Genomic DNA, 25,097 nt, shown 5'->3' on the forward strand with positions numbered 1-25,097 from the left:
GGGTTTTTTTGTACCTACCGCTGCTGCTGTGTCTGGCCAAAATCAGGCAGGGAAACCTGGTGGGAGAACCCACCTATGGAGGCAGCGTGGTCCTGGGCTCTTCTCCTGCTTCCCAAGTCCTGTCTGGGTTTATTTTCAGCTTACATGGCAAATACATGGGAATTGAAGCTGTGCCTGCTCTGCCAGCCCTGGTCATAACACACTGGAAGCTGAAGAAATGGCGTATTATTTCCTTAGATGGTGAACATATATAGGCATAGTCACTCCTTTTCTGCTTTGGCAGAATCTATTAAAAAATAAAGGAAAAAATATCATAGAACTTTCTTGCAAAATATTTTCATTTTCTAATAAATGCAGATACAATTTTCTGCACATTTTTTTTCTGAAGAGAACAGTACTGATGGTACATGAGAAATTACAGGTACATTCAACAAATTATGTCCAGTAAGGATCTGTGATAGAAAATGGTATCAGTTGTCTGAATTCCTTTTGAAACTATCTTTGTGTTCAGTATCTTCCTGCCGAGCAATGATGAATGTTGGGAAAGCAGTCTGCTCCTGTCCTTAGGACATGGGGATGATAAATCTTAGTCCTCTGTGGTACTGGTGGTATTGGCTTATCTTTCGCCACATTTAAATCCTTGAGTTTTGCTATTTATATTATTCAGAGCAGAACTGGACACTTTACAAATATTTAAAGTAGTTGCTTCCTCTGCACGGAGGAGGTGTTCTCAGCCTGTCTGCCAAGAAGTAATTTTTTTTTTTTCCCCCCCTCTGGTCGCTTAAGAGGGTTTCCTAAACCCCATCTGTTTGGGTATGACTATTCTGTACTCCAAGCCACTTCAGCTGCTGCCGTGCCACTGCAAAATGTCCCTCTAAAGCTGGAAAGATGCTGGAAGGCAGCTCACATGGTCATTGCACTGCTGCCTTTAATCTGGCTGTGCTATTGAAATCCAGCTCAAGTAGGGCACCTGAACTGCAGCCGTGTCTTCGACTGCAGCCTGTCATATGTCTCTCAAGAATATGAAAGGTCACTTCTCAGTGTAGTGTTGCAGCAGCTTCAGATTAAGGAATCTTCTGAGAAGTACGTAGAGGTTTTGATACCCCATGACAGTTTTCATTGTTTCCCTTCCAACCTCCATTATTGTTTGTTTTTCAATTAGCATAGTGTTTAGACCCAAAGACTACTGATGTGGTTTTTTTCTGCAGTTACTATAATATTTAGTCCTAAGACTGTGGGTATATATGTTTTAGTGAAGATAAGCAGCCTACAAAGTAGTACCAGTTGAACAGCACAGAGAACCCATCATTCCTGTGTTCCCAAATCGAGGGGTTTTTTGCCTCCTCTTTTTCCCCTGTCTCTCTTTTCCGTGCTTCAGCTGTCATCAGGAACAGCTTCCCTGCTGAAAAACAGCAGGGGTGTAAATATATATATATTTACATTGTGTGTCTATACCATAGAGACAGATCTCCCATGACATTTATCTGAGCACAGGAGCGGATCCTAGATAACATGCTTCTGAAGATAAATGTCATTACAGATATTAGCCATCAAATATTCTTTATATATTTACATAAAACATTACAATGAGATTTTAAAATGAAGCCTTACAAGAAGCAGATGAGAACATCCATAGGAGCCAACTGTAAGATGACGTACATAAAAATATTTAGAAAGTCATTATAATAGTTTAATTTAGTTATCAACTTATAAACTGTCACAGCTCTTTATTTGTTCTATCAATCAAGTGGAAACCACTAGCAGACTAACTCCCTGGCAAATCTTTGAGGTTTTATGGGCAAGCATGAGGGACGAGGCTCAGGTGAGCAAATAGGAAAAGATGACAGCAGGAGATTTAGAGAAATGTTTGGATCTCCTCGCTCTTCTCCGAGCTGACAACAAAGTCTGTTTAATGCTTTTTTGTGTGCTGCGGGGAGGAGGCAGGAATGACTGGGTTGCAGTTGGCAGTCAGGCACCAAATCACCAGTCTGATTAAGGCTATGGCTTGTGCTCTGTCATCTTGTAAAGGAAGAGAGCATCATTTGGGTTTCTTGGGAATAAAAAGATGTCCCAGAGTGAAAGTGTTGAGCTATATTTCCCTGAAGAGATGGTTAAAGGTAGTGGTTAATCATATAAATCTGGCTTTTTGTTTGGAGGGCTTGTGAGGAGGGTATATGAAGGTGTGAAAGAGGTAATCTTTTATCCTTCAATAAGGGATAGGACTCAGATATGTATAAGCAGATTTAGTCCTTCCTTTCTGGTTAATAAAGACATTGTATTTTTCCCTTTTGTTTGGACTCAGTATTTCTGAAAATAAACTTGCTTTTTCTTTGAGGTGTAAAAGGTATAGAAATACATCTTTAATGTAGATGAATATTTAGTATGCAAAATAATGTACGTTATTAGATCTGACAAGTTTGCATGAATCTGAGTAGGTGTGAGAATAATTTATAATGTATCTAATTGATCTTAATGTAAATTATTGTTCATATATTTTTTATTCAGGCTACTCTAAGGACACATTTCAATAATTATCTCCTGTTTGTTTTGCACCAGCCTTTATTTCATCAATTGTGCTTATTTCCTATTTGAATATTTCACTATATATTGCATGTCAATCGCGGCTCCTCCAGAAATAAAAAGGGTCAATACTGTGAGAAATGAAGGTAGAGTAATTTGGGGAAAGACCAGTGCTAGTCTTAAGAAAACAAATGCGTTGCTGTAAAGAATATCACAGTGACCGAGGAAATGTTGGAGCACAACAGTGTGCTGGTCAGGAGAAGTTGTGAAACGACAAAGATACTGCAAAAAACGAGCCTGGTTTGGGAAGCAGCAGTGGTCCAAAATGGGTCTTTCAATGATGTCAGGGAGGGGGAATTAAGTGGCTTTTTGTGAAAAGGAAAAGAGTACAGCCCCATACAGAGTTGATAACATGCCAAAAAAAGAATATCCAAAGTAACAGACGTAAAAGTAGAAAAATACACTTTGTTAAAGTGGTAATGCCATCTCTCTCCAACAGTGACCCAAGAGGCATTTTTATTTAGAGAGGACTGTGGTGCAAGAAAAGCTAACTTGCTTATAATTCCTTACCTATTTTAACGCTTGATTGGAGTATAAAGAGTATTAGTGAGATTTGAGCTCCAAATTCTTGAGCAAAGATCCTTCGCTCTATTCCCAGAGAGACAGTATTATTGTGTTTCTTGATAGGAAAAGAACTGTTAATAGAACCAATTTAGGAGCATGGATAATATTTATGCCTCTCTGTTTTCATTCATATTAGAATAGAGATGAAAAACAGACATAGTATCTGTAAAACAGATTAGGCTGAAATTGCTCTCTGACTTATGCTTTTTAAAAGCTTCTAAAGCTTTAATTAAGAAATTACCCAAGTTGTCTATACTTCTGAAAAATGTGTTTCTGGTGAAGTTCAATGAAGTTGGTAATTGTTAGTGCAAAAGGTAGTAAGAGACCTTTTCCAGGCATCTAATCTATTTTTCTGCAGCCCTAACATAAAATTTTCACAGACAGAAATGCGATCTTATAATTCGTTTCTAGCATGTATCTTAACATATTCATTCATTTGATCTTTTTTCTGAGGTATAGCGACTATATTTACCAAGAATATGTGTAATGTTAGCTTTTGGGGTATTGTAAGTATATGTATAGATGAATGCAAATTACTTATTACTTCTAGAAGGTCGCCATCACTTGTCCCTCCAAGAATCTCTAACATGAGAAATAATAGAAAAAGGCAATGTTTGGATTGATAAATGATGACATGGGGTAATTAGATTGTTCAGAACCTCACTAGAGCTATTATTTATAAATTTCTACCGCCTTGCTTTTCTCCTAATCATTGAAAGGATTTGTCAACATAGATTTCCTCCTCAGATGATGATGATGACATAAAGTGCAGCCCACAATATATGCTGACAAGACAAGAACTTTTGAGACTGCCTTAAAATATTCTGTGCAATGACTACATTTTTCTAAATAACGATTTAATCATGCAGGGAGAACTTACATGAAAGACACAGATTTACCTAGTCTTAACTTTTATTAAATGCACGATTCAAGCAGTTTCATGACTCGGAGTAGGAATATATTGATGATGGAAGACAAGTGGATAGCCTGGTCAGGAAAATGCTCTCTCTTCACTCACCGTTGGTTACATACCCGACAAAATCGGTGCCAGTGGCTGCTTCCCGCACAGCCCCGGAGACCTGGGGATTTAATGCTGCCTGAACTCACATTAGCTCCAGAACAGGTATAGATTGACTCAGAAAATGCAGGAGGACGACAGGAATAACTGCTTGCAAATTGCCTGGCTGTTGTCTTCCTTGGATCCCTTTGCAGGGTCACCTGCATGGCATCCTGGGAGGAAGGTCAGGATGCGGCACCTCCGTTCGTGTGTGGGGACCATGGTGTCCGAGGGAGCTCCAGGAGGGACAGAGCTCTGGATGGTGGCACACGTGTGTGTGTGTGTGTGTGTGTGTGTGTGTGTGCTGTCCCTCCTGTGCTCACTCCCACAAGCGTGTTGTTTCTGTGGTTTCCCTCCACAGCTGATCTGAGCCTGGTGAATGGAGAGGAGAGCTGCGTATACTTTGCTGGGAATTCTCTCGGGCTCCAGCCAAGAAAAGTTAAAACTTACTTGGATGAAGAACTGGACAAGTGGGCTCGAACGTGAGTACACAGCAGGGTATGCGAGATGCTAACCCATGCTTCAGATGAGCACTTCGTTTTATTTCAGGATCTGCCTTGAAAATGCTTGAGTAGAAGAATAGTGTGTTAAAACCACTACAGCCCAGGAGTAAAACACATTCAGTGTTTCCCTAGCACTATTTATAACTCCTTTAAAGGTATGAGCTGTAAAACAGGCAAAGAGAAACTTCCAGCTGTGATAACCTGTGCTGCGCATGGTGACTCTGCTTTGGCTCATCTGGAGGACCTGCACAGTTTAACCATCCCCACCCATTTGCTACGTGTGTTTATACACATGACACACAAACTTGTTTGATTACTGCTGCTTGCTGGTGAACGTGATTCAGTTTCAGGCCCTGTGATTTTCTAATTAGCATTTTTAACTGCGTGTGATTCACCCTGCAGGCCTTGCAACGGGCAGTTCCCCTTGAAATAGCACCGAGCGCGGGCGGTGCTGCTGCCAGCGCTGGCAGGTTTTTGGCCTCTCTTAAACCAGGTGTCTGCCTGACATTTTATTTAGAAAGAAACATTCCTGTCTTCTCAGGAGCATCTCCATGAGGAGCTGAGGGTGGATCGCAATGAACTCTGCCGAACGGAGCTGATGTAGGAGAGACAGGAGGACAAAAGAGGGACACGTTGCAGCATTGCAGGAAAGGGGCATTGTCATCATAGGAAATGGGAAACTTTTTAATATACAGGGGGAAAAAAAAGCTTTTTTTTTTTTTATATATATTATACTTTGTTTCCATGGAGAGTCTGTCCTTTGAGGTGTCCAGCACTTGCCTGAGCAGCTGGAGCAGGGATGAGTAAGGAAAAAGATAAATAAAAACCAGGGAGCTGAAGGCAGGAAAGGAAAATAACATCCAGATGAGTGAGTGAGCTGGGAGAGAGATGAACACTTTCATAGGGTGCGGGATATGAGTGGAATCGGTGTGATTTCATGGTGAGAGAGCAGAGGAAATATGGGGAAGCAGAAGAGGAAAAACTAATTCTGCTAACTGGGCAGCCTTGTTTCAGTAGAAACGGTCTAGATGGAGGTTTCACAATGTAAATGTGAAAACTGTAGCTGCTCTTTCACTTGTTAATATATGAATGCTGTGGGTTAATAAAAATGGTTTACTGTTTCTTATTGATTACTTGTATTCTTATAAGTGAGAAGAAGGTTGAGAATGAATGGGAATGAATGTGAACTTTGGGAAGCACTCATTCCTCCTGGTTATTCATTCAGCACAGCGCTGCAGTTTCTCCAGTCATTTGAAAAAATTGCAACCCTGTCCATTTCTGTATGATTATCCTACTTTATCAGGGAAACAGCCGAGCTCTTTCAAAAGGTAAAAGTCAGATAGCACTCTTATCTGTTAGAGTGATGCACTGGGAGTGCAAACATATTTCAGCTCCTTCACTGTACCTTTTTACTGGTTCACTTCCATTCTAATGTTCGTCTTTGCTACGGTGAAGGATGTTTTTTTTTTTTCTCGATGATTATAAAAACCCGAAAGAAAAGGGTGGGCAGCATGTTTCTCCAGAAGATCAAAAATGCCTTCAGTAGCTGTATCTAAGGGGGAAATACGGCTGAACAGGATTTCAAGCCATTGGAAGAGAGGGAGCAAATCTAGAAGGCTGTTTGCCACAAATACAGCTTGGCCCCAAACACCTTACCCAGAATAAATCAGAAAGTTTTTTTAAAAAAAAAACAAACACAAACTAAACCCAACAAAACCCCACAACAAAATCCTGCTAGTTGCAGATGCACCTAAGGTAACTGAGAAAGTCAGGGTGACGTCAAGCTAAATTTGAACAGAGCAATTTATGTTTAAAGAAGCTGACGGGTGGGTTCGCGCGCTGAGGGCTGCAAAGGAATAGGTGGTTGGAGATGCACAAATCGATGCTTTTATTCCAGTCACCAAGGATAGCTTAGCAAAAGCCGGTCTAAGGTAGTAGCTGTTACCAGCCGAAGCCTGTTCAATGGCTTGTGTGTTGGCAGCGTGGAATTTAGTGGCTGTGGCTTAGATAAATAAGTAGTGAGAATCTAAGAAATGGCATGCAAATTAGGTACGTCCTTCAAGTCAGCAAAGATATAGATTCTGGCTCTCTTATAAATTGGTTTATCGCATTTTCTGTTTGTTGTGTCTTGGGACTCATCTCAAATAGCTACTATACTTGTCTGTTTAAACGGTTTTCACTGCTTATAGCTGATGGCAAGAGTGAAAAGGAAGATTACCTGGTAGCTGTTGTCAAGGGCAGGGAAGCTCATAGCTTTAGCTCTGCGTGGTGATGGCAACTCATTAGAGTAAGGCCTGGAGAGAAAGAGGCCTTTTCATGCATTTCTTTCTTGTTGTGTTCCCTCTCACAGTGTCACTGTCCCTTTTTTCTCCCCCTCGCCTTTAAATGGTGGGTTATAGCTTTCTTCTCTTACGTCTGCCTCCCACATACCTGTTCTGTTTTTCTATTCTTTCTTTCCACATTCCTCAGTCCTCTTTTTTATGCTAATGTATAAAGACTACAAATTCAAGCCACTGGCATTCTTAGTATGGATTAAAAAAGAGCCTTTGAGACGTCATCTTTCCTTCTGTTTTGATTTCAGCTAAATCCAAGATTTATTGAATGAGAGGCAAAAACAGATGAAGAGTTGTCTTTTCTGTGCTTAGCCTAGAGTAGCCGATAATCCAGTTATAGACCAAAGTTCAGGTGACTTGTTTGGTTGGAGAAAGGCCAACAGGCGCTTTGCAGTGCCTTGTTTCCCCTTTCCCCCACCAGAACTGTTTAAGTAATTAACGTGTTTTGTAAAATCATTATTGCATGTGAACGTACTTGCTGCAGCGGGCGATGTCTCTCACGTCCGAGTAACTCATCAAAGAGGAACTATTAAAACTGAAGGGAGTCTGCCGTAGCCAGTTGTCATGCTCTTGCGAAGGGCTAGTAGGGTGACTGGGGAGTGGAGAACCTGCTGTATGGAATTCTTGAGGATTAGAGTTGTCTAGTTGAGCAAAATGAAGACTGAAAGGAAAAATGGTTGTTCTCTGTGGATGTATCAAGGGGTAAACATAGGGAAAAAAAGGAGCCACTTATGTGAAATAGCATACTGGCACAGTAAATATAAACTAGGAATTAATAAATTGGGGATAGAAACAAAATGCGTGTATATACTTCTAAGCACTGAAGCAGTCTGGCAACAGGCTTCTGACATGAATATAGTAGACAAAAAAACTCCAAGTCTGTGGAAGGCTTTATAATATAACACCTGCAGTAGCAAAGACTATTTTCAGCGAGTCTAAAGGTATCTTTGGTTCTATGTGCTGAACTAATCCTGCAAGATATAACAGCATGGCAAGCGGGATTGCAGCTTGGTGGGGCTCGGTCATGTTCTGTTTGACAGACCCACTTCTCCTATCGTTCGGCAGGAGTAATTTCTGCATTGTGCCTTTCAGCAGGTTGTATGTTAGAGCTGTAAATGCATTTTAATGCCCTGGGTTTTTTAGATTTGCCTTCAATCTGCTGCTCCATACAGTTCTTTTTCTTTGGATATGTATTCCTTTCTTTTGGCTGTTTCTTTGCTTGAAACCATGGTCAAATTTAAGAGTCTGTATTGGCTTATTAAATACCTTGCATCATTTTTGGCAAAGCAGCAAGAAGGAAATTTCCACTTGAACAAGACTTGGATGAGCGCAGAAGATTCCTGAAGCTGGCAATTAATTTAAATCCCTTTTCTCACTGCCTTTGAAACCCTGGGATCATATCAGAAAATGTGTTTCTAGCTCCCCTAGTGAGCTTTAAATCAACCAGACCTCAGTAAATAAAATGTGGCATTGTGATTTCTTGCCAAATTGAAAATAAAATGGTAACAGACTAAAAATTAATTTGCACAATGAGAAACTCTCACAGTAGTTTAAGAAGTAGCTCTGTTTGTATGACACTTTATGATTTGATGGGCCACGTTTTGTATTCATTAATTTGGGTACCTCAATTTAAATCTCTCTTGCTACCTTGGGTGCAGTGGAAACAAAATGAGACGTAGGCTATCTGTGTCTGAGGGGAATGCCAGAAGCACTGCAGTTGTGTCCTTAAAGATTATTACCCCCAGTGCCTACCAGAGCTGAGAGAGGGGTGGCATAATATACAGAGATATAAATTCTCTGAGGCAGAGCATAGAATTTTACAACCTAAGTGTAACAGGATGTATTGTGCCATCAGCAAAGGCTACAGAGTTTCATGTGATTAAAAGAAAAAAAGGGTCCAAGAATATGCCTTTAACTACCATTTTAGCTGCAATAATTTTTGTCTCTTGGCATTTATATTGGCCATCAAGAGGGAGGCAAGCTGTAAGCTGTGCCGTAATAATAATAATAATATGAATAATAATTAATGCTGGCTCTCCCCTCTTTCAATATACTTAAATTTCCATGTTTTCTTCTCAAAATAAAACATTCTCATGCACAAAATCTCATATCTGTTTTCATGATAACTTGGAAATTTATTCTGAAATTTTGTTAGTCCTGTGTGCTGGTAGAGAGCGCTTTCATCAGTAAATTCCCATTAGAAGGACACTAATGGCTATAAAATCAGAGATAGCTAATGAAAGAGAATCCCATAGGTAGTTAGGGCTTTTTTTTCCCATCTTATTATGTTCGCTATCCTCTTTCAGAAATACAGATCCCTTCGGGCTCAGAGCCACTGAAAATCTTTGGGGTTTTTTTATTTTAACAGTCTGTATTACCTCAAAGTCCCTTGATCGCTATATTACAGTTAAGAATAAGAAGGGAAATTAGCAATAAATGTCTTGCTGTTTGTGAAACACATACCAATGTCTTCAGGGAAAGCAGCTGCGTTACGATGTGATAGAAGGAAGGAACTTTTAGCACTAATCCTGTCCCTTACCGCATTTTCTCCCCTACCTACCTACTACCTTTATTCCTCATCTATGAAATGTTCTTGTAAATGGGTGCTATTTCACACTGCCCGCTTTCTGCTATCAAGTTCTCATCACAGAGCAATTCTAAAACAGAGAAAAGCGGTCAGCTAGTGTACCGTGACATTATCCAAATTAGGGATCGGGGTCCTCCTTGTCGTCTGCGTGGGGTTGGACTTGTTGAACGCAGGGAGGTTATTTTGTCTGTTAGAGACGTTCAGTTGTACCTGTGCCCTCCTTCAGCTGTTGACCTAAACTAGTCCGAAAGCAAATGGTATTTTGCAAGGACAAGAGGCATGAAATGGTTAATACAAACTGTGCTTTTTGCAGCAGTTCTTCTTTTCTTTAGGACTGTGGTTCTTCCGGAAATATCCCTAGGAGGCGAGAATTAGATCCAAGTCAATCAGAAAGGGTCTGACTGTAAAACATCCAGGTAATTTGTGTGGGAGACAGAACGAAATTCTACCTGAGAAGGGAAAGTAGGAGGTGGATAGGGAAAACCAATCTTTTAAGTAGCCTTAGGCATGGGGGACTAGCTGGTAGTGTCTCATACATCCTCCTTTCTCATGTCTTAGTCTGCCAGAGGTCTTCTCATGATTTTGAGTGAACATTGTGGGCCTGTTCTTCTTTAAAAGGTTTATTACTTGTTCTGTTTTATTTTTTTCTTTCTCTCATCACAGCTTTTACGGCTTTTTTTTTTTCTCTCTACCCAGTTTCCTACTGGCTTTGTCCCTGTTTTGAAACAGCTTTGTACTTGGTTTGCCTCAGCCGCATGCAGCCTGACATTTCCGACTCCACAAGTACCCCGTGGTGCTCAGCAAATATGAAAAAATCATCCAGTGTGAGACGGAAGCCCAGAGCAATGTTCCCTTGGATTAACACCATTATTACTTTTATCAATCTGCCTTCATTTGCATTTAAATCTGTATGCTACATCCTGCATGTTTAAGAAATTTGCAACTTTTTATTTATATGTGCATGGTGGCTACCTTAGAAGTTTACTTCTCTGTCACATGTGAAGCAAAAATTAGTTCAGAGCACTTAATCCAGAACTGAATGTACGTATCTGCCACTTCAGGGTAGTGATGCATCCAGGTTTAAGGTGACCGTATGATCCACTGTAGACAGGAACAGTTTGCAGAATAAAGTTTTTAAATGCCCTCCGTCAAACCAAAAAAGCTTTATGCACACTTAGATCTAGAACAACTTGGCAGGGAGAAGCAATAAAAATTAGCAAGCAGCTCTGTTTGAGCAGGTGCTTCCCTGCATATACATTAAGTACCTGCCGGTTTATGCAGAAAGGTGAGTTCAGACAGGAGATTCAGGAGGATAGAAATCATTTCTGACAAGAAATATTTCTGTCTGGGAGCAAGGCAGTATTCAAGTCTACCATCCTCTGCACCATACGATGTTCAGCTAGAAATGCCGATGGAGTAACTCTGCAGGGTGATCTCTGCTCTCTGTGTAGTTTATGTGAGCTGGGGTTAGCAGGGTGCCATCCTGCACTGGGCACCACCGTGCCCTTTCCCAGAGGCTTCTTGTACCCACGCAGCCACTTCCAGAGGGCTTGTGAAAAAAGCTATCATCTTTAATTCTGAGGGATTCCTAGAGGAATTTTGGGCCAAAATAAAGAGTTTTCAAGCAATTGAAAACCTGTCAGAAACCAACAAATGAATTGCATTTGCTAAGAGCTTTAATGGCGTGATAAAAGTGCCGTGCTCAGCTTAGGCGAGTCTCCTCCTCCTCCCTCCTCGAAATGTAAGATCTCCAAATCAGGTATGTTTCTTAGGACTGATCCAAAGGGAACAGCATATGTTTTCATCATTTGCCTGTTCCTTTTCAGAGGTGTTCACGGCCATTTCAATGGTCAGCGCCCGTGGGCTTTGGCAGACGAGTGCATCCTGGACCTGATGGCTGAGCTGGTTGGTAGGTGTGAACCGCAGGGAAAATCTTTCTCTAGACATGAAAACAAATTTGGTTTCTTTTAAGACTGAAAGTCCTGAAACTCTGTAATCAGAAGTTAGTTCCTTGTGTTCTTTTGTTTTAAAGTAGGGTTTTTTGACTGCCTTGTGCATGGACTAACACTTTATTTTAAGGCTGCAAGTGATTTAAGAGATGAATGTATGCGATAATATATGAGCATATGCATGTCATGAAACTAATTGCGGCAAAGGGTTTCTTGGAGCATCGTAAACCACTTGGTCTAACACGTGAAGCCCTTTTAAAGGGCACTTGGCATTACAGATTCTCAGTCTCTCTCCTAGAAGTGAACCAATGAACTTTCCCCTTTGAAAAATGATTTCTATCTAGACGTTTTCTGCTTTTCCTCCTTTCCCTGCCACTAAATCCAGCCTCATATTTGAGAACTACTTATGTCAATGAAGCAGATAATTGGGGCAGGACCTTCTATTTGTAAGTTCCCATTACCCTGCTGTACCCCTCGGAGTCTGCAGTGCTGCAGGACCTTGGCAGTAAATGTTTCTGGTTATCCTAGAGATTGAGAAGGAGCCCTGGAGACTTCTCCTGGTGAGTTTGCCAGCCATGAAAGCAGTTGTCTGAGTCTGAATGCAAATTTCCTCTATCGCCTCTTACTCTAACCTGTGTGTAGTTGTTGAAATAGTCTTTCATTGGGATTTCCTTCAGCGTTGTTGCTGTCAGAAGGGGGAAGAGAAATGATCTTGGCAGGGTTTCTCACAGACCCTTTTTCTCCCCAACCCTTACAGCCATTGTCAAGGCTAGGTTAGTAGATTTTAGTGAGATTTGGCCAGTATTTCAATTGAGCTGTTGAAGGCAACTGTCAATACTGACTGTCTGAACTGAATTATCATGTGTTCATTTGTGCCTTCACTAGGGAAAAATATTACGTTTAAGTTGACCTATTGTACGCTAGGTATTGTCTCGTAATTTCTCCTCCAACTATAGACAAGTGTTCGATGTGAAAGTTACGGTTTTTCTCCTTCAAGAGAAGCAAATGGGGTCTGAACAACTGGAAACAGAGACATTAAGGAATGTTTCATGACAGGTTTATTTATATATTTACAAGTAAAGTCACTTCCTGACTTCTTCATGAAGTTTCCAAATAGCTAAAATACTGGACATTATTATTGGAGCAGAGCAAATATAAGAAAATATTGTTATAGTTGGTCTATCCACGATGTAAGCACTAAGACAAGATAAATGTGAGCGTGGCTAGACTGGGCATCACTGGGCTATGCGGAGTGATCCCATCTGCGGAATGAAATAAAAACCAAAATGCAGATTGGTTGTTCTGATTTTGGAAGTTGCTACCATAGTACCTGGTATTGCTCAGGAGATTAAGAAATTACTTTTCTTGCTTTCATTACGTTCAAGGGCAAGCTCAGTACATTCACCTGTTAACTAACATAGAACATAAAAATGTGAGAGCATAAAGGTGAGGGAGGGTGTTGAAATGCTGAACGCAGCTGATGTAGGGATTTCTCTAGTTTGACCGATCTTTCCTGGGAAGTGGATGTTCTCATTCTGGTAGAGTATAACTGGGAAGCTGTGGGCAGGTGGGGAAGTGTGACTTGTCACACAACTAGCCCTATGCATGGTAAGGCCTTTTAAATTGGAAACCTTGAATTCAATTAACTGGAGGGTGGAGAATTTATCTTATGAGAATGGGAGAGTAGTCACGCTACATAGTTTCAGGCACTTAAATTGGTAAAGTAACAAGGTAGACCATCGATGCTCTTCACATGACCAGGAAAGAAAGCCAAGATCCCCCAAAGGGCAACTTGAAGCACCTGAATTATCATCCTTCTCTGCATCACCTGCTGTGAAAGTTTGCCACTGCTCTGTTTGCAAAACGTGGGCCCTCGTGAACTCCCCGCGGGGTGTCGGGGCAGGCTGAGCGCTGACCTCCTGCCAGTGCCGGTGCTGGCGTGGGTTTGGCCTCAGCTTTAGGTCAAGAGTCACTGCAGAAAGCAGGGCGTCAGGCTGGGATTTTTTTCCCTTAGCCATCTGTCTTGTAGAGGCTGCCAGCTCTGTGTGTATTATAATATTTGTTTAACTAAAAGATGTATTCTGGGTGTAAGGACAGGGAAATGAGAGCTTTGCTTAAACTTCCTCTAATTGCTTGTCAGTCTCCTTATTTTTCTTTTCTTTTCCAAACTTTATATGATGCTAGTCCTTTTCTTTTTATCACAATGGCCAGACTACACTGAACGTATTACAATTTTATTCATTTTAAACATATATTTTAAAGTTTTCTATAAAAATTATGACTGAGGTCACCCTATGATTAACCTACTTTTGTTTTTAAAATTCTTTGCTGGGAAGTGTTTCATAGTCCTGTTTTCCTCAGCAGTAAAGGGCATGTCAGCATTATCAGCTTGGATTTTGTTCTCCAGGATTTTTTAAACTTTGTTTAATTGAACTATAAAATGTGGTTTGGGCTCAAATCTGGCCCTCAGATTCGCATGCCAGCAGGGTTTTATTTATATAATATCCTCATAGCTTTTTTCAGGACCTAGGTGAGTGATTCTTAGAATGCAAATGAATTAACATTTCCCAAATAATGAATGCATTGTGATAAGTTGTGATTTTTATAAATTTATGTAATAGTAAAAAGGCTAAGAGAATAAATGTAGGAAAAATGTTATGTTAAAATGCTCTCTTCTAATGTGGTATTTACAGTTGAGTACTGTTTTCCAGCAAGGTGTAATACCGAGTATGTATGAGTTGAGTGAATTCTGAATTTACTTTTTTAGTGAATTTAATGTAAGAACATAAACAGAGTTTTACCCCGGTTTTTATTTAATATTTAATATGTTATGGAGGAGGAGGAATTGTCATTTCTCACTCTAAGTACTAGTAGTAAGTAAAAATTATTTGGTGAGATTTATTCAGGAATGGACTAAAGACTGTAAAATATCTTTGTCTGTTTAATGGTTTATAGTGCTATAACACCTTGCTTATTAAATGCAGTCACATTTTCTTGTTCAATGAAAGTTACAGTAGTAAATACATTGTGAAATGCAGAGTCAAGGTCAATAGAGGCCAAAGCTTTTTTTTAATGCTTACACCGAGTGGCATAACGCGGTGACGGTAATCTCGGCTTCTACCAGACTTTATTAAAACATTACAACCTTGGCAGGATCACCTTCTGATGGAACAAGATTAACTGTATGGCTGCTGCTGTACAATGTGCTCAGGCAGGTCTCTGTTGAGGGAAGACTGAACGCTTAGCAGATTTGCAGTGACTTTGAGTGATAAGGATTATTTGAAATAACCAAACTGTTTTCAGAATTGGGGCCCTTAGCCTTTTTTCAATCATTTCACAAAATGCTTTTTACTTACTCTGGTGAGGATCAGGCTCCCACTGCAGTCAGGGAGGAGAAGGATGGCAGTGTCTGCCTAACGCAATCATAATTGTCTCTGAAGTTGTACTTTGCAAACGCTGCTTCCTTTTATTAAAGAGGAGATTTATCAAGCAGAACATACAGGTTTTAGCCTGTCTTGGAGATATGGTATAAAGTTAGGAAGTAAAGAAAGCAAACATAATTTTGTCTCCTGTGTGCCGGGTCTTTGAATATTGTAATAGGTTAATTGGATCATAGAAAGGTTGTTTTCTGAAACGCAGTGCAGGTTATAAAGGATAACAGTTTTCCAATGACACGGATGAGGTTTGTTTTGTGGGCATGAAATTCAATAATGGAAAGCTTTTAATAAATATATAATTTACAGAAGACCAAGACTTACATGACAAATGTAGTGTCATATTTAATTTGGGATGCTAGCATGCAGCTAAAAGTGATCTACAGATTAACCATTTGTTTTATACGGAAACGGTACAGCAGGCAGAGGATTGCTCGTGCAAAATTTGCTGTGAAAGCCACAGATTTCATGGAAGGAGCAGAGGGAGAAATAAGAACAATACCATTTCTTGATGCTATCCCTTTTTTCGGCCTCAAGAGTTCCATAGAAATATTAAGACTGCAAATAATACTGTTTTGAGCTGCAATCACTCTCTCTAGCTGTCTTCTGTATCTGCAATAGAACAGCCACAAGGTGACCTCTTTCATCAGCATGGAGCCTGCAAGTGCAATGCTGTCAGAGGGAAGAAAAGAAAGCAAAGGAGAGGAGTTTAAGTGAGGAAAAGAGCTTCTTTTTCCCTATGAAGAATTAGGTCTACCTATATTTCTTCCCACAAACTCGATGATGTTCCTGGTGTCTGAAGGAGGGAACTTATTCATGACATCTCTTTTTCCTCCTGGGTCATTCCCTGGACAGGTCCTCCGGAGTCACTGACAACTATTGATAAATCTTTCTGTCCAATACTTGGAGATTTCAGCAACACAAAGAAAGGCCCTTGAATACCTCAGTCAGAATGGTTCTTGGCTTTTCCTGTGATGGCAGAAGCTGAGGCCTGCTTGGCAAGGATTTATGAATAAACCCTTCTTAACTATAGATTTCCATGTTCTTTGGCTATATTTGCTTGTATTGAGCTCAACCCATGGTTACATGTTTTTCCTAGGCTGGCAAAGTAATAACTCCATGAACCTAAACTCTGTGGGATATGGTGGGAGAGTCTTGGTGCTCTTGCTGCCTTTGCCCCATGTTGGTTGGGACCTTGTGTGCCCTCCGAGGCAGGGACAGAAGAAACCCAGGATTCACCTCTCTGTTTCTTGTGGCTCCCCTTACCCTTTCTACCCCAACATCATGTTTTCCTTTCCTCTTTATCGATCTCAAGGGTGGCTGTTGCCGTCCCTGCCTGCTTACACTTGTCTTCATCCCTCCTTGCATGCAACCTCTTTCCACCTTTGGCGAACTCCACCACTGGGGCGATGACTAGGGCAAGGCGCAGGAGCCCACCTTCCTGCTGAAGAAGACTCTCAAAGCACTGATTTGTGTCAAGGGTGAACTACTGCTTTTCAACAACAGACATCAGGCAAAACGGAAAGAAACAGGAATTGATTTTCTCCATATCTCGGTGGCGCCCTGCCCAATGCACAATCCCTCGTTCTGCCTAAAACCTTTCACCAGTGGTTGATAAGGGTTCGAAAATTTGTTACTAAATACTTTGTAATAACAATTAGTTGTTACTCCATTAGCTCTGCCCGTGATTAGCAGTAGCCAAAAGGCATCTGTTATCAGCCTCCTTGGAGCTACGTGGGTATGGCTTCTTGCTAAGTTGCTACATTAATAATGGTCTGTTATATTCAATAGGCCAATTTTTCTTGGTTTTTTTTTTATTAGGGATGAGATTTAGCTTGACATTACGGTAACCATTTACAATAGATGATTGTCTCAATATGTTTTGTGACTTGCTTTACATATAAACTTATGACAAAAATAAGCCTGCAAGTCTTGCTTTACGTATAGTCTTCTGACCTGATTTTTGTCTGATGTATTAATGATAATAAATCCAGTGGTGGTTTGCTGGGAAATGGAAATACTTCATTGTTTTTTGTTTTCTGTGGCTGACCTGAAAAAATAAATATTTTCCTGCCAGTGTGGTGTAGTGAGTCAGACAAGAAATCTTTTTACTTCACTGTGATGACACCTCAAACGTTTGTTTATTTTCCAGTCTTTAGAGAGACATTGACTGAAAACATACTTTTGCTTTCTCAACACAGTACTAGATATCTCTGAAGCCATAAAGAAAACCCCCAACCAGTTTTTTTTCTTTTTATTATTTCAGGGGCCCAAAGACATGAAGTAGCCTTAATGAACGGGCTAACTGTTAACTTGCACCTGCAGATGGTATGTCTTTACGATGTATATTTGATGTTGAGTTGACAAGTTTGGTTTTTTTTTTCCTTTCCTTGTGAAGGTAAGCAAAATGTTTTCTGAGGACCTCACAAAGACAGCACTGGATGATAGCCTAACTTTTCTTAAGCCTTGGGAGTTGTATCTTGAATGATGCTTTGGCTTGTGCAAGACCTGGCTCCACTTATTATTAAGCAGAAAAGCTGGACAGAGAAATATTTTCAAGGACTCCATAGGGGAAGTTTGAGCTGTTCTCGCATGTGCTGCATGTCAGTTCTCAGAGAAGAGACCTTATTATTTAAGAAACACTTACAATTAACTTCTCAAATTTGAATTTCACACCAAATTTCAAGGTTTAAGAAACAGGAGCTCAACTGTGAGCAAGACAAAGCTGTAATTTCCGTCAGGCTTAAAATGCAGTTGCATACAAGAGATGGCATTTCGAGTTACGCTATTTTATACCTAAAACGTGGTAAAGCACCTGATTTTGACTTTTATGACATAATGGCCATAAATGTGGTTTCCTTACGTGCAGATCTCTCTGTGGTTACATACAGCCTCTCTCTGGTTCTCTAGTATTTCCAAAGATTTGGTTCAACTGAATGAAGATGTGAAGCTTCATTTTGTGTGGTTCACACAAAAAGATTTATCACTTGGATGCGCTCCTCTGTAACGTCTCTGACCTTTGTTAAATTAAGAAACCTGAAGGAGGCAAGGAGGGGGCGAAGTACAAGCCAATTAGGCACAACGCAGCCAGACTCGTGCCAAACTGCTCGGGTACACAGCCCATCCTGAGCTCTGTGTAACCACTGCTAGCATGAACAGGAGGGCTTGTAAGTCTTCTCCTAGTCCTCTCAGCATGGTGGCAAGCCCAACTTGCCTCCACGAAAGGAGCTGAGAAGGAAAGGTCATTCACCTAAAGGTTACTGAGATGAGGTCTTTGCAGAAGGCTTAGTCCTTCGGTCAGGCTTGTTTCAGAGGAGGGGATGATTTAATAACTAATGTTTTAGGGCAGGAATCGAAATCCAATTCCTTTGCACTGTTTGCTACTCTTCAGCTGCTGCTTTTGCTTGCGAGATGGAGCTGGGTGAAATCCCAGCTTCCCTGGCTGCAGTTGAAGCTTTGCCATCGATTCCTGTAAGTGCAAGTTTTCACTGCTGGATTTTTGTGGCCTTTGTTATGGATATATGAAATACAGTATTATAACACATCTCTGCTTTGATAAATGTTATATGGACAAAGGAATATTTGTAATTTCTGGGGGATTCTCTGTAGTCTACATGAAAGTAAAACAGTCTTTATTAAGTTATATGCCGGGAGTAACTCTCTCATCTCTGCTTAGATACATTTCAACGTATTTTTTTTGTTCTTAACAGCTATCTTTCTTTAAGCCTACTCCAAGACGCTATAAAATTCTTCTGGAAGCCAGAGCTTTTCCCTCTGACCATGTAAGAAATGAATATTTCACCATATTTATATTATTAATCATATTTTTCCAAAGAATATCAGTAGCCTGATTTGAATATTTATTAGCTCATCTTGTCCAAGTAACATTACAATAAAAAAATCTGTCAGAAGCTTTTGAGTTCAGCATATTTTACAGATCGTAGCTTTATTCCTTTTGTTCAAATAAAAAATGTTACAAGAGGAAAAGATTGAATGGGTACATTGATTTATTAGTCTTTTTAAAGACATTGAGCAAACTACTGGCCTAAATCAACTGAAGTTGTAAATGTTTTATTAATTTTTGTTGCTGTTTTACTTTATGAAACCAAATCAATACAAACTCACAACATTAACACTTATATATCCCCAGACAGAGATGGAAATGTTTGTTCTTAGCACTTTAGATTACTAGTTCAAACATAATTTGTCTGCTATAAAATAGGAGACAATAACCCGTGCATCACAGCTTAGAGCAAATTAATCTTTGGGTTTGTGGCCCACTGCTACTTTATCATCAACGCCATAAACTCATGGAAATTGATAACAAATTTGATCTCTAAGGTGAGATAAAAATGACTCAAGCTACTAACAGGTTTATTTGTAATGAAGATGGTGGCATAGATGTATAAACCTCAAATTGCCTTTATTCTAAGTAATGTTCATATTAATCCCGTGTTTGTTCCAGGCACACTTGTACATTTGGACTTTATCTTCTTAAATTTCTACGGTACTTCAGTAATAACCTGTGCAACTGCCGTCACTTCAGTTCCTGTCATGTAATTTTAAACTATTTTATACAATTATTCGATGATTTTTATGCTATCTCCAGAACCATTATTTATTGATAAAATCAGTGGGTAGGATTTTGACAATAGCCTGAGAGTTTAGAGCTCTCATTTCCTGCCAGCTGTGCAGCAAATCGAAGATGTGGGAATAGCATGGGACCGCATGTATGTGTTGACCAAACCTTGTTTGCATTGACAGCAGTGCATATGTGACAGCCTGGGATTTAGCATGTGCTACCAAGCAAAGTGCATATCCAGGGCCCCTGGAGAGGCGATGTTCAATCTTCTCCGTGGTTGCTGTCTGTGCAGGCTTTGCTTGCTAGCATGTGGTAAAGCACATCCTCCACCACATTTCCACCCTCATTCTGCTCCGTGAACTTATTCTGTAGGATTTAGGCTTTGACTTTATCTTTGCTGTCTGATGTGGATTAAATTCTGAACTTTTTCAAACCAGAGGAAACCTGTGAAGTTTTCAGTGGAGTTGGATTAGGCTTTCAAGCGTTAATTTTAGCGAAAGGCAGGCATCTGAATCCCTTTTCTGAAGTTCTGATGTGTTTGTCCATTTTTCTCTTAGTTGTTTTATCATGTAATTGCGCTAACGTGCTCTGCATGGAAATCTCTTTCAGTACGCTGTTGAGTCCCAACTTCGACTTCATGGACTTGATGTGGAGAAATGCATGCTCATGATGCAGCCACGGGAGGTTGGTGAGAGATATGTCAGTTCTGCTTGCTGTCGCTAAAGACAGAAGCGTATTTCATATGAGAGTAGTCATATATTCTTAAATATTCTAATGTCTGCCTGCAGAAGTTACAATCTGTTTCTGCTAATACTTTTAGGTAAAATTTATGAATCGTATATTCTGTTTCTGTGTATATTTTTTGGTATGAGAACCCATTTTATAATTGTCTGATTCAACTAGTCAATTTTCCTTGAAGAACAAAAAAATATTATTCTCCCTATTTTTGCTGTTTGCAAAAACCGACAGGATCCTGAGACAACTGCAAAATATAGTAGCTTTTTGAGAAACCCCAATGTCCTTTTAATGCCCTAAGGTAAAAGATCGCCATAACACGAACAACACTGTGTCTGTATCAGCACAGACGAAGGGAAAGGTCTACTTTGAGTAATATGCAATTCAGATTAATTTGAAAGACTGCCTTGCTTCACTTTTGTGGTATTAAGAACTTTGCCACCTAACTATAAACTGATGGTGACCTTTTGCTTCTGAAATCTGAGTCATCTTGTGAGTAGAGAGCCCACTCCTGAACGCTTGATAGATTTGCAAAGATTGTTGAGATAATAACAGTTACTTGCAATTCAACAATCTTGCCCAAGCTCTTTTCAGTAACAAGTCTAATTTAATTCTCGGTTTTCACTGCCTAATTGATCCCTAGGTGGTGGTATGTTTTACATGATCCCTCGCTAGGAAGACGGGAGGAGGACGGGGCAGTAATTTTCCTATAAAGAATCAAGAATGAAGGTGGTTGTTTTTTTTTTGGTTGAAATTCCTCTATATTTAATGACCCCAGGTTAGGGAATTTTTTTACTTTTGATGATGTGAGACTTATTGTTTTTGAAACATAAATATGGCAGGTTTATAATAGCTTCCTATGGGATACAAAGTTTATCAGAAAACTACAAAGTGAAACTGATAGACAACTTTCAAGTCTTGTGGGTGTCACAAATTTCAGATGCCACATGAAAATCATTATATATGCTGTTTGCACCAGGATTTTTTTTACTGTAAATTAAAACTGTCTGAAATATTAAAGAGTATGAAGCGTGCTAGAATATGAAGTGAATAGACTTTTTATAACTGGCACCTTCAAGATAAGTTTGCTAACGATTTTTTTTTTTGCAGTAACTTACTCATAGACTACTTCATAGCTCTACCTTTGTATATCGTTACCATGCTAAGGATTTACTTTTGATCTCCTTATGTAAGCAGCACGGCTCATGGTAAAATATAGATTATGAAATAAGAAATGACAGTTTCATTACTGCCAGAGTTGATGTAAAATGTGTGCTTTAACTTTGTTTTAGGGGGAGGAGACCTTGAGGATTGAAGATATCCTTGCTGTAATTGAGAAGGAAGGGGACTCTATCGCTGTCATTCTGTTCAGTGGGGTGCAGTACTACACAGGACAGTTGTTTGACATCCCCAGAATAACAAAGGCTGGCCAAGAAAAGGTAAGATTGCTCCAGACCCGTCCTTTTAACACCAATTTTAGATCAATTTTCCTTGTGAAATATTTTTAATTTCTACTTTTTGTGGAACGAAACAGAGCACGTGGAAACCTGTGGGGCTCTGATAAAAAGTAAAAGCCCTCTGTGCCCAGATCCTGTGGGGGCTGTGTGCTGCATGAAGAAATAGCCTTGTGAGAGCAATCTTCGAGGTGTGACTTAAACTATACGGAGGGATAATTCATGACTATTAACTTCTACAGTGCTTTTCTTGAAGGACAGAACTTCAGGATCTTCAGTGGAGAAGGAGGAGGAGGTAATCACAACTCTAGTATCTCTTTAAAAGTTAGTTTGTGTTAGATTTCTGCTTTTTGGCAGACTTTCATGATTTTCCTCCTTTCCCGCAGCCACGCTGTGGCAGTTTTTGCCCCCAGTGAGCAGGGAGGTGAGCTCCCCGTGGAGCCAGCAGTGTTCAGACTCAGCTGATCAGTTTTCCAGAGACAGGCGCAACGTGGAGCACATCAACGTCACAAGACAACCGTATTTTAGTGATGACTCAGCCTTCGGAGCTTGCAGGCAGTGTGCTCTGTGGACATAGCTGTAAAACTTCTTTAACTATCTCGATTGTCTTAGGAATCCAGGAGAAAATAGTTTTTAATTAAGTCTTCTTATCAACAAGAGGTCACCAGACTTTCCGTAGGGGGAGTCTTTTACTGGATGTACCTTATCTCATATAAGATTAAACCACTCATGGATAAGCTTATTTAGTATCACTGGATTTTGGCAAACCAGCTAACCATTTATATTTGATGTTTTAACTCTCTGGAGAGGTTCCTGGCTCACAACAGGCTATACATCTTCTGTTGCCATAGATTTGGCAGTGGAAATTTTTCTGGAGGTCAGGGAGTAAGTTATGCTGCTGGAAAGTGATGGTAAAGTCTCCCCTGCGAGAGCAGAGCAGGTGTGAGAGCTAGTGCAGGGCCCGTGGGATATAAAAAGGGAATGTTCTCACGGAGCAGCACCTGGCGATGAAATTGGTCCTGAACACAGTACAAAACAAGACTGACTTCTGACATGCATGCAGAAAACCAAGGCAAAAAGAAATGGGGGGAGTCAGCTGCGGGGGGAAACGGGTCTGTGTATTAGCTCCATGCAGCTCTAAAAGCAACACCTTCATGGTGCCTTCCTTGAGGGTCTTCCAGTACTTTGCTGACCACAAGCAATCAACAGGCTATGCTGAAATGTTTGAAAGGGAAGATAGGTTATTAATAGGACGATGCCACCCACTGCTCTACTCGCTCTCACTCCTGGTGGCAGCAAAGCTTTCGTTCAGCCACCAATGCTTATGTGCCTACAGTGCTTCTTCCCCGAAATCTGCTCTGTCATGTGCCTGAAAGATGTCTGAGACACAAATCTTTCTTCTCTACTGTAAATATGAACAACCTGGGAAAAGCCTGTCACCTTACCACCTCTCTAAAGATGTTCTGTGGACTGTGGGACACATGCTTGGATGAGTGGAAGGGATGCAGTTTCACTGAAAGCTATAAACTACCCCAAAGTGGCTGAGAACCTATGTTGTGGGGAAAAGCAGTCACAAATAGTTCATTATATGGAGTGAAAATGGATTTGATGTTTATGTTATCTGAGGAGATAACCAGGGCTTGGTGGAGACAGCTTAAAATTTCTATGAAGTAGTGCAAATAATATTAACTCGGGGGTATGTGCTTCCACATGGATATACATAAAGACAGCGCACACTTATACAGAGACTGTATCATGTTACTGAACAGGAGAGCAATTTTGGAGAGCAGTTCAGTACTCCAACAGGCGCAGATAGATGTCAAAGGCCTGTTTCCACCTGCGTGCCTGTTAGAAATGCCATAATGTAGAAGTGAATCTCTTCTTCCAGAGATTTTTCAAAAGGGGGAAAAAAAAAAATTTTATTGCCAGCCTCTTTGTGGTTAGAGCATGTAGGACTGGGATCCAGGTAGATTCATGACCTAAAATGTCATTAGTGTATTTAAAAAGAAAAAGTAATTCAGCCTGAAGAACTACTTGAGTACCCATAACGCTTGAAAAGCATGAGCCAGTCGTGTTTTTATTTCCCTACTGTCAGATACACTCAGCTCAATGTCCTTATGGATTCTGCCCCCGGGTTAAGTGATGTTTATAAGTTTATACAAACCACTATGTAGCATACTGTTACACCACACTTAAACATCTGCATATGGCAAATATTTCCTTGAACATCTACAAAATCAGCGATTCATGAAGAGTTTGCTGTCTTAATGTTGGTGAGAGGTAGTCCTGTATCCTGCTGCTTCTCTTAGTCTCAGGGCTTCTGGTTACCAAAAAGCCTGAAATGTTGGATTTTCAAAAGCAATTGGCTCCTCTCCTCTTTTCCCAGCTCAGAGCTGATGTTGGGAGCTGCCATTGGGTTAGAAGAGAACAGGAAAACAACTGCTGAAGCAGAGTCATTAGGATCTATGTAATGTGTATGGACTTAATTTCTGGCCCATAATTGGTAGCATCCAACCAGTCCCTGTCCCCAGGCTGACAAGCTTTCAGGACAGGAGATGTGTGGACTTAAAGACCATATCTCCTTCAAGAGCTTCTGGACCTGATGAAACCAGCAGTGGTTAGAACAATTGTCTTATACATGACATATTATCACAGAAAGGCTGGAAGTCCTTTAAAATGTATATTAAAAGAGGATAAGCCCGACAAGTCAGGTTCATGGCAAAAATGCAAGACTCCCCTTCCTGGTGATGAAGGGTGGTGAATGATGCCACGCTCAGGAACAGAAAATAGGTTGGGGAGAGCTGACAAGCAAGAAAGTCAGAAGAGGAAAATACAAGGTGGAAGTGTCACTTGAGGAGGAAAAAAATCACTTGTCAGCCAGTGTAGCAGAGAGAAAAGTCCTACACAGATGGTCTTAATAATTCGTTTAATGTACAATTGAAATAAAATCCTGCGGTGTTGTACCCTATCAGAGCTTGGCTAGAAATTTCAGCTGCAAGCTCAGGAGGTCTGGAAAATGTCCTAGGATTCTTGTGGTCAATCATTTATGAATTAAGTTACTGATTTCCTTTTACATTTTTTAAGCCAATTTCCTAAGTTCTCTACGTACGTTAAGATTCCTCCCAGAGTGAAAGCTCTGCACATAGACAGCTTCATTAAGTCATTAAATATTAAATGAACTAAATTAAGCTTGAAAAATTACCTCAGGCTATTTTTCCATCTTAGGGCTCTCAGATAAATCAAAATTACAACGTATTGTGCAAGAGACTCATCAGCAGGCTGAAGAGGATGTAACAGTTTTCCTTGTTTCATACTTCTG

At 40.3% G+C, this 25,097-nt stretch overlaps 1 protein-coding gene across 1 annotated transcript in view; it reads left to right on the top strand.

Annotated features, from left to right (window-relative positions):
• Window positions 1-25,097, top strand: part of KYNU (kynureninase) — a 55,385-nt gene that overhangs the window by 1,579 nt on the left and 28,709 nt on the right. The window contains exons 3-8 of the mRNA XM_050900167.1: window positions 4,563-4,683; window positions 11,451-11,533; window positions 17,274-17,335; window positions 18,718-18,789; window positions 20,199-20,273; window positions 21,617-21,763. Of these exons, the coding sequence (XP_050756124.1) occupies window positions 4,563-4,683; window positions 11,451-11,533; window positions 17,274-17,335; window positions 18,718-18,789; window positions 20,199-20,273; window positions 21,617-21,763 (560 nt within the window). The remainder of the gene's footprint in view (window positions 1-4,562; window positions 4,684-11,450; window positions 11,534-17,273; window positions 17,336-18,717; window positions 18,790-20,198; window positions 20,274-21,616; window positions 21,764-25,097) is intronic.

Source organism: Gymnogyps californianus, chromosome 7, assembly GCF_018139145.2.
Source record: "Gymnogyps californianus isolate 813 chromosome 7, ASM1813914v2, whole genome shotgun sequence".
Classification (NCBI taxonomy): domain Eukaryota; kingdom Metazoa; phylum Chordata; class Aves; order Accipitriformes; family Cathartidae; genus Gymnogyps; species Gymnogyps californianus.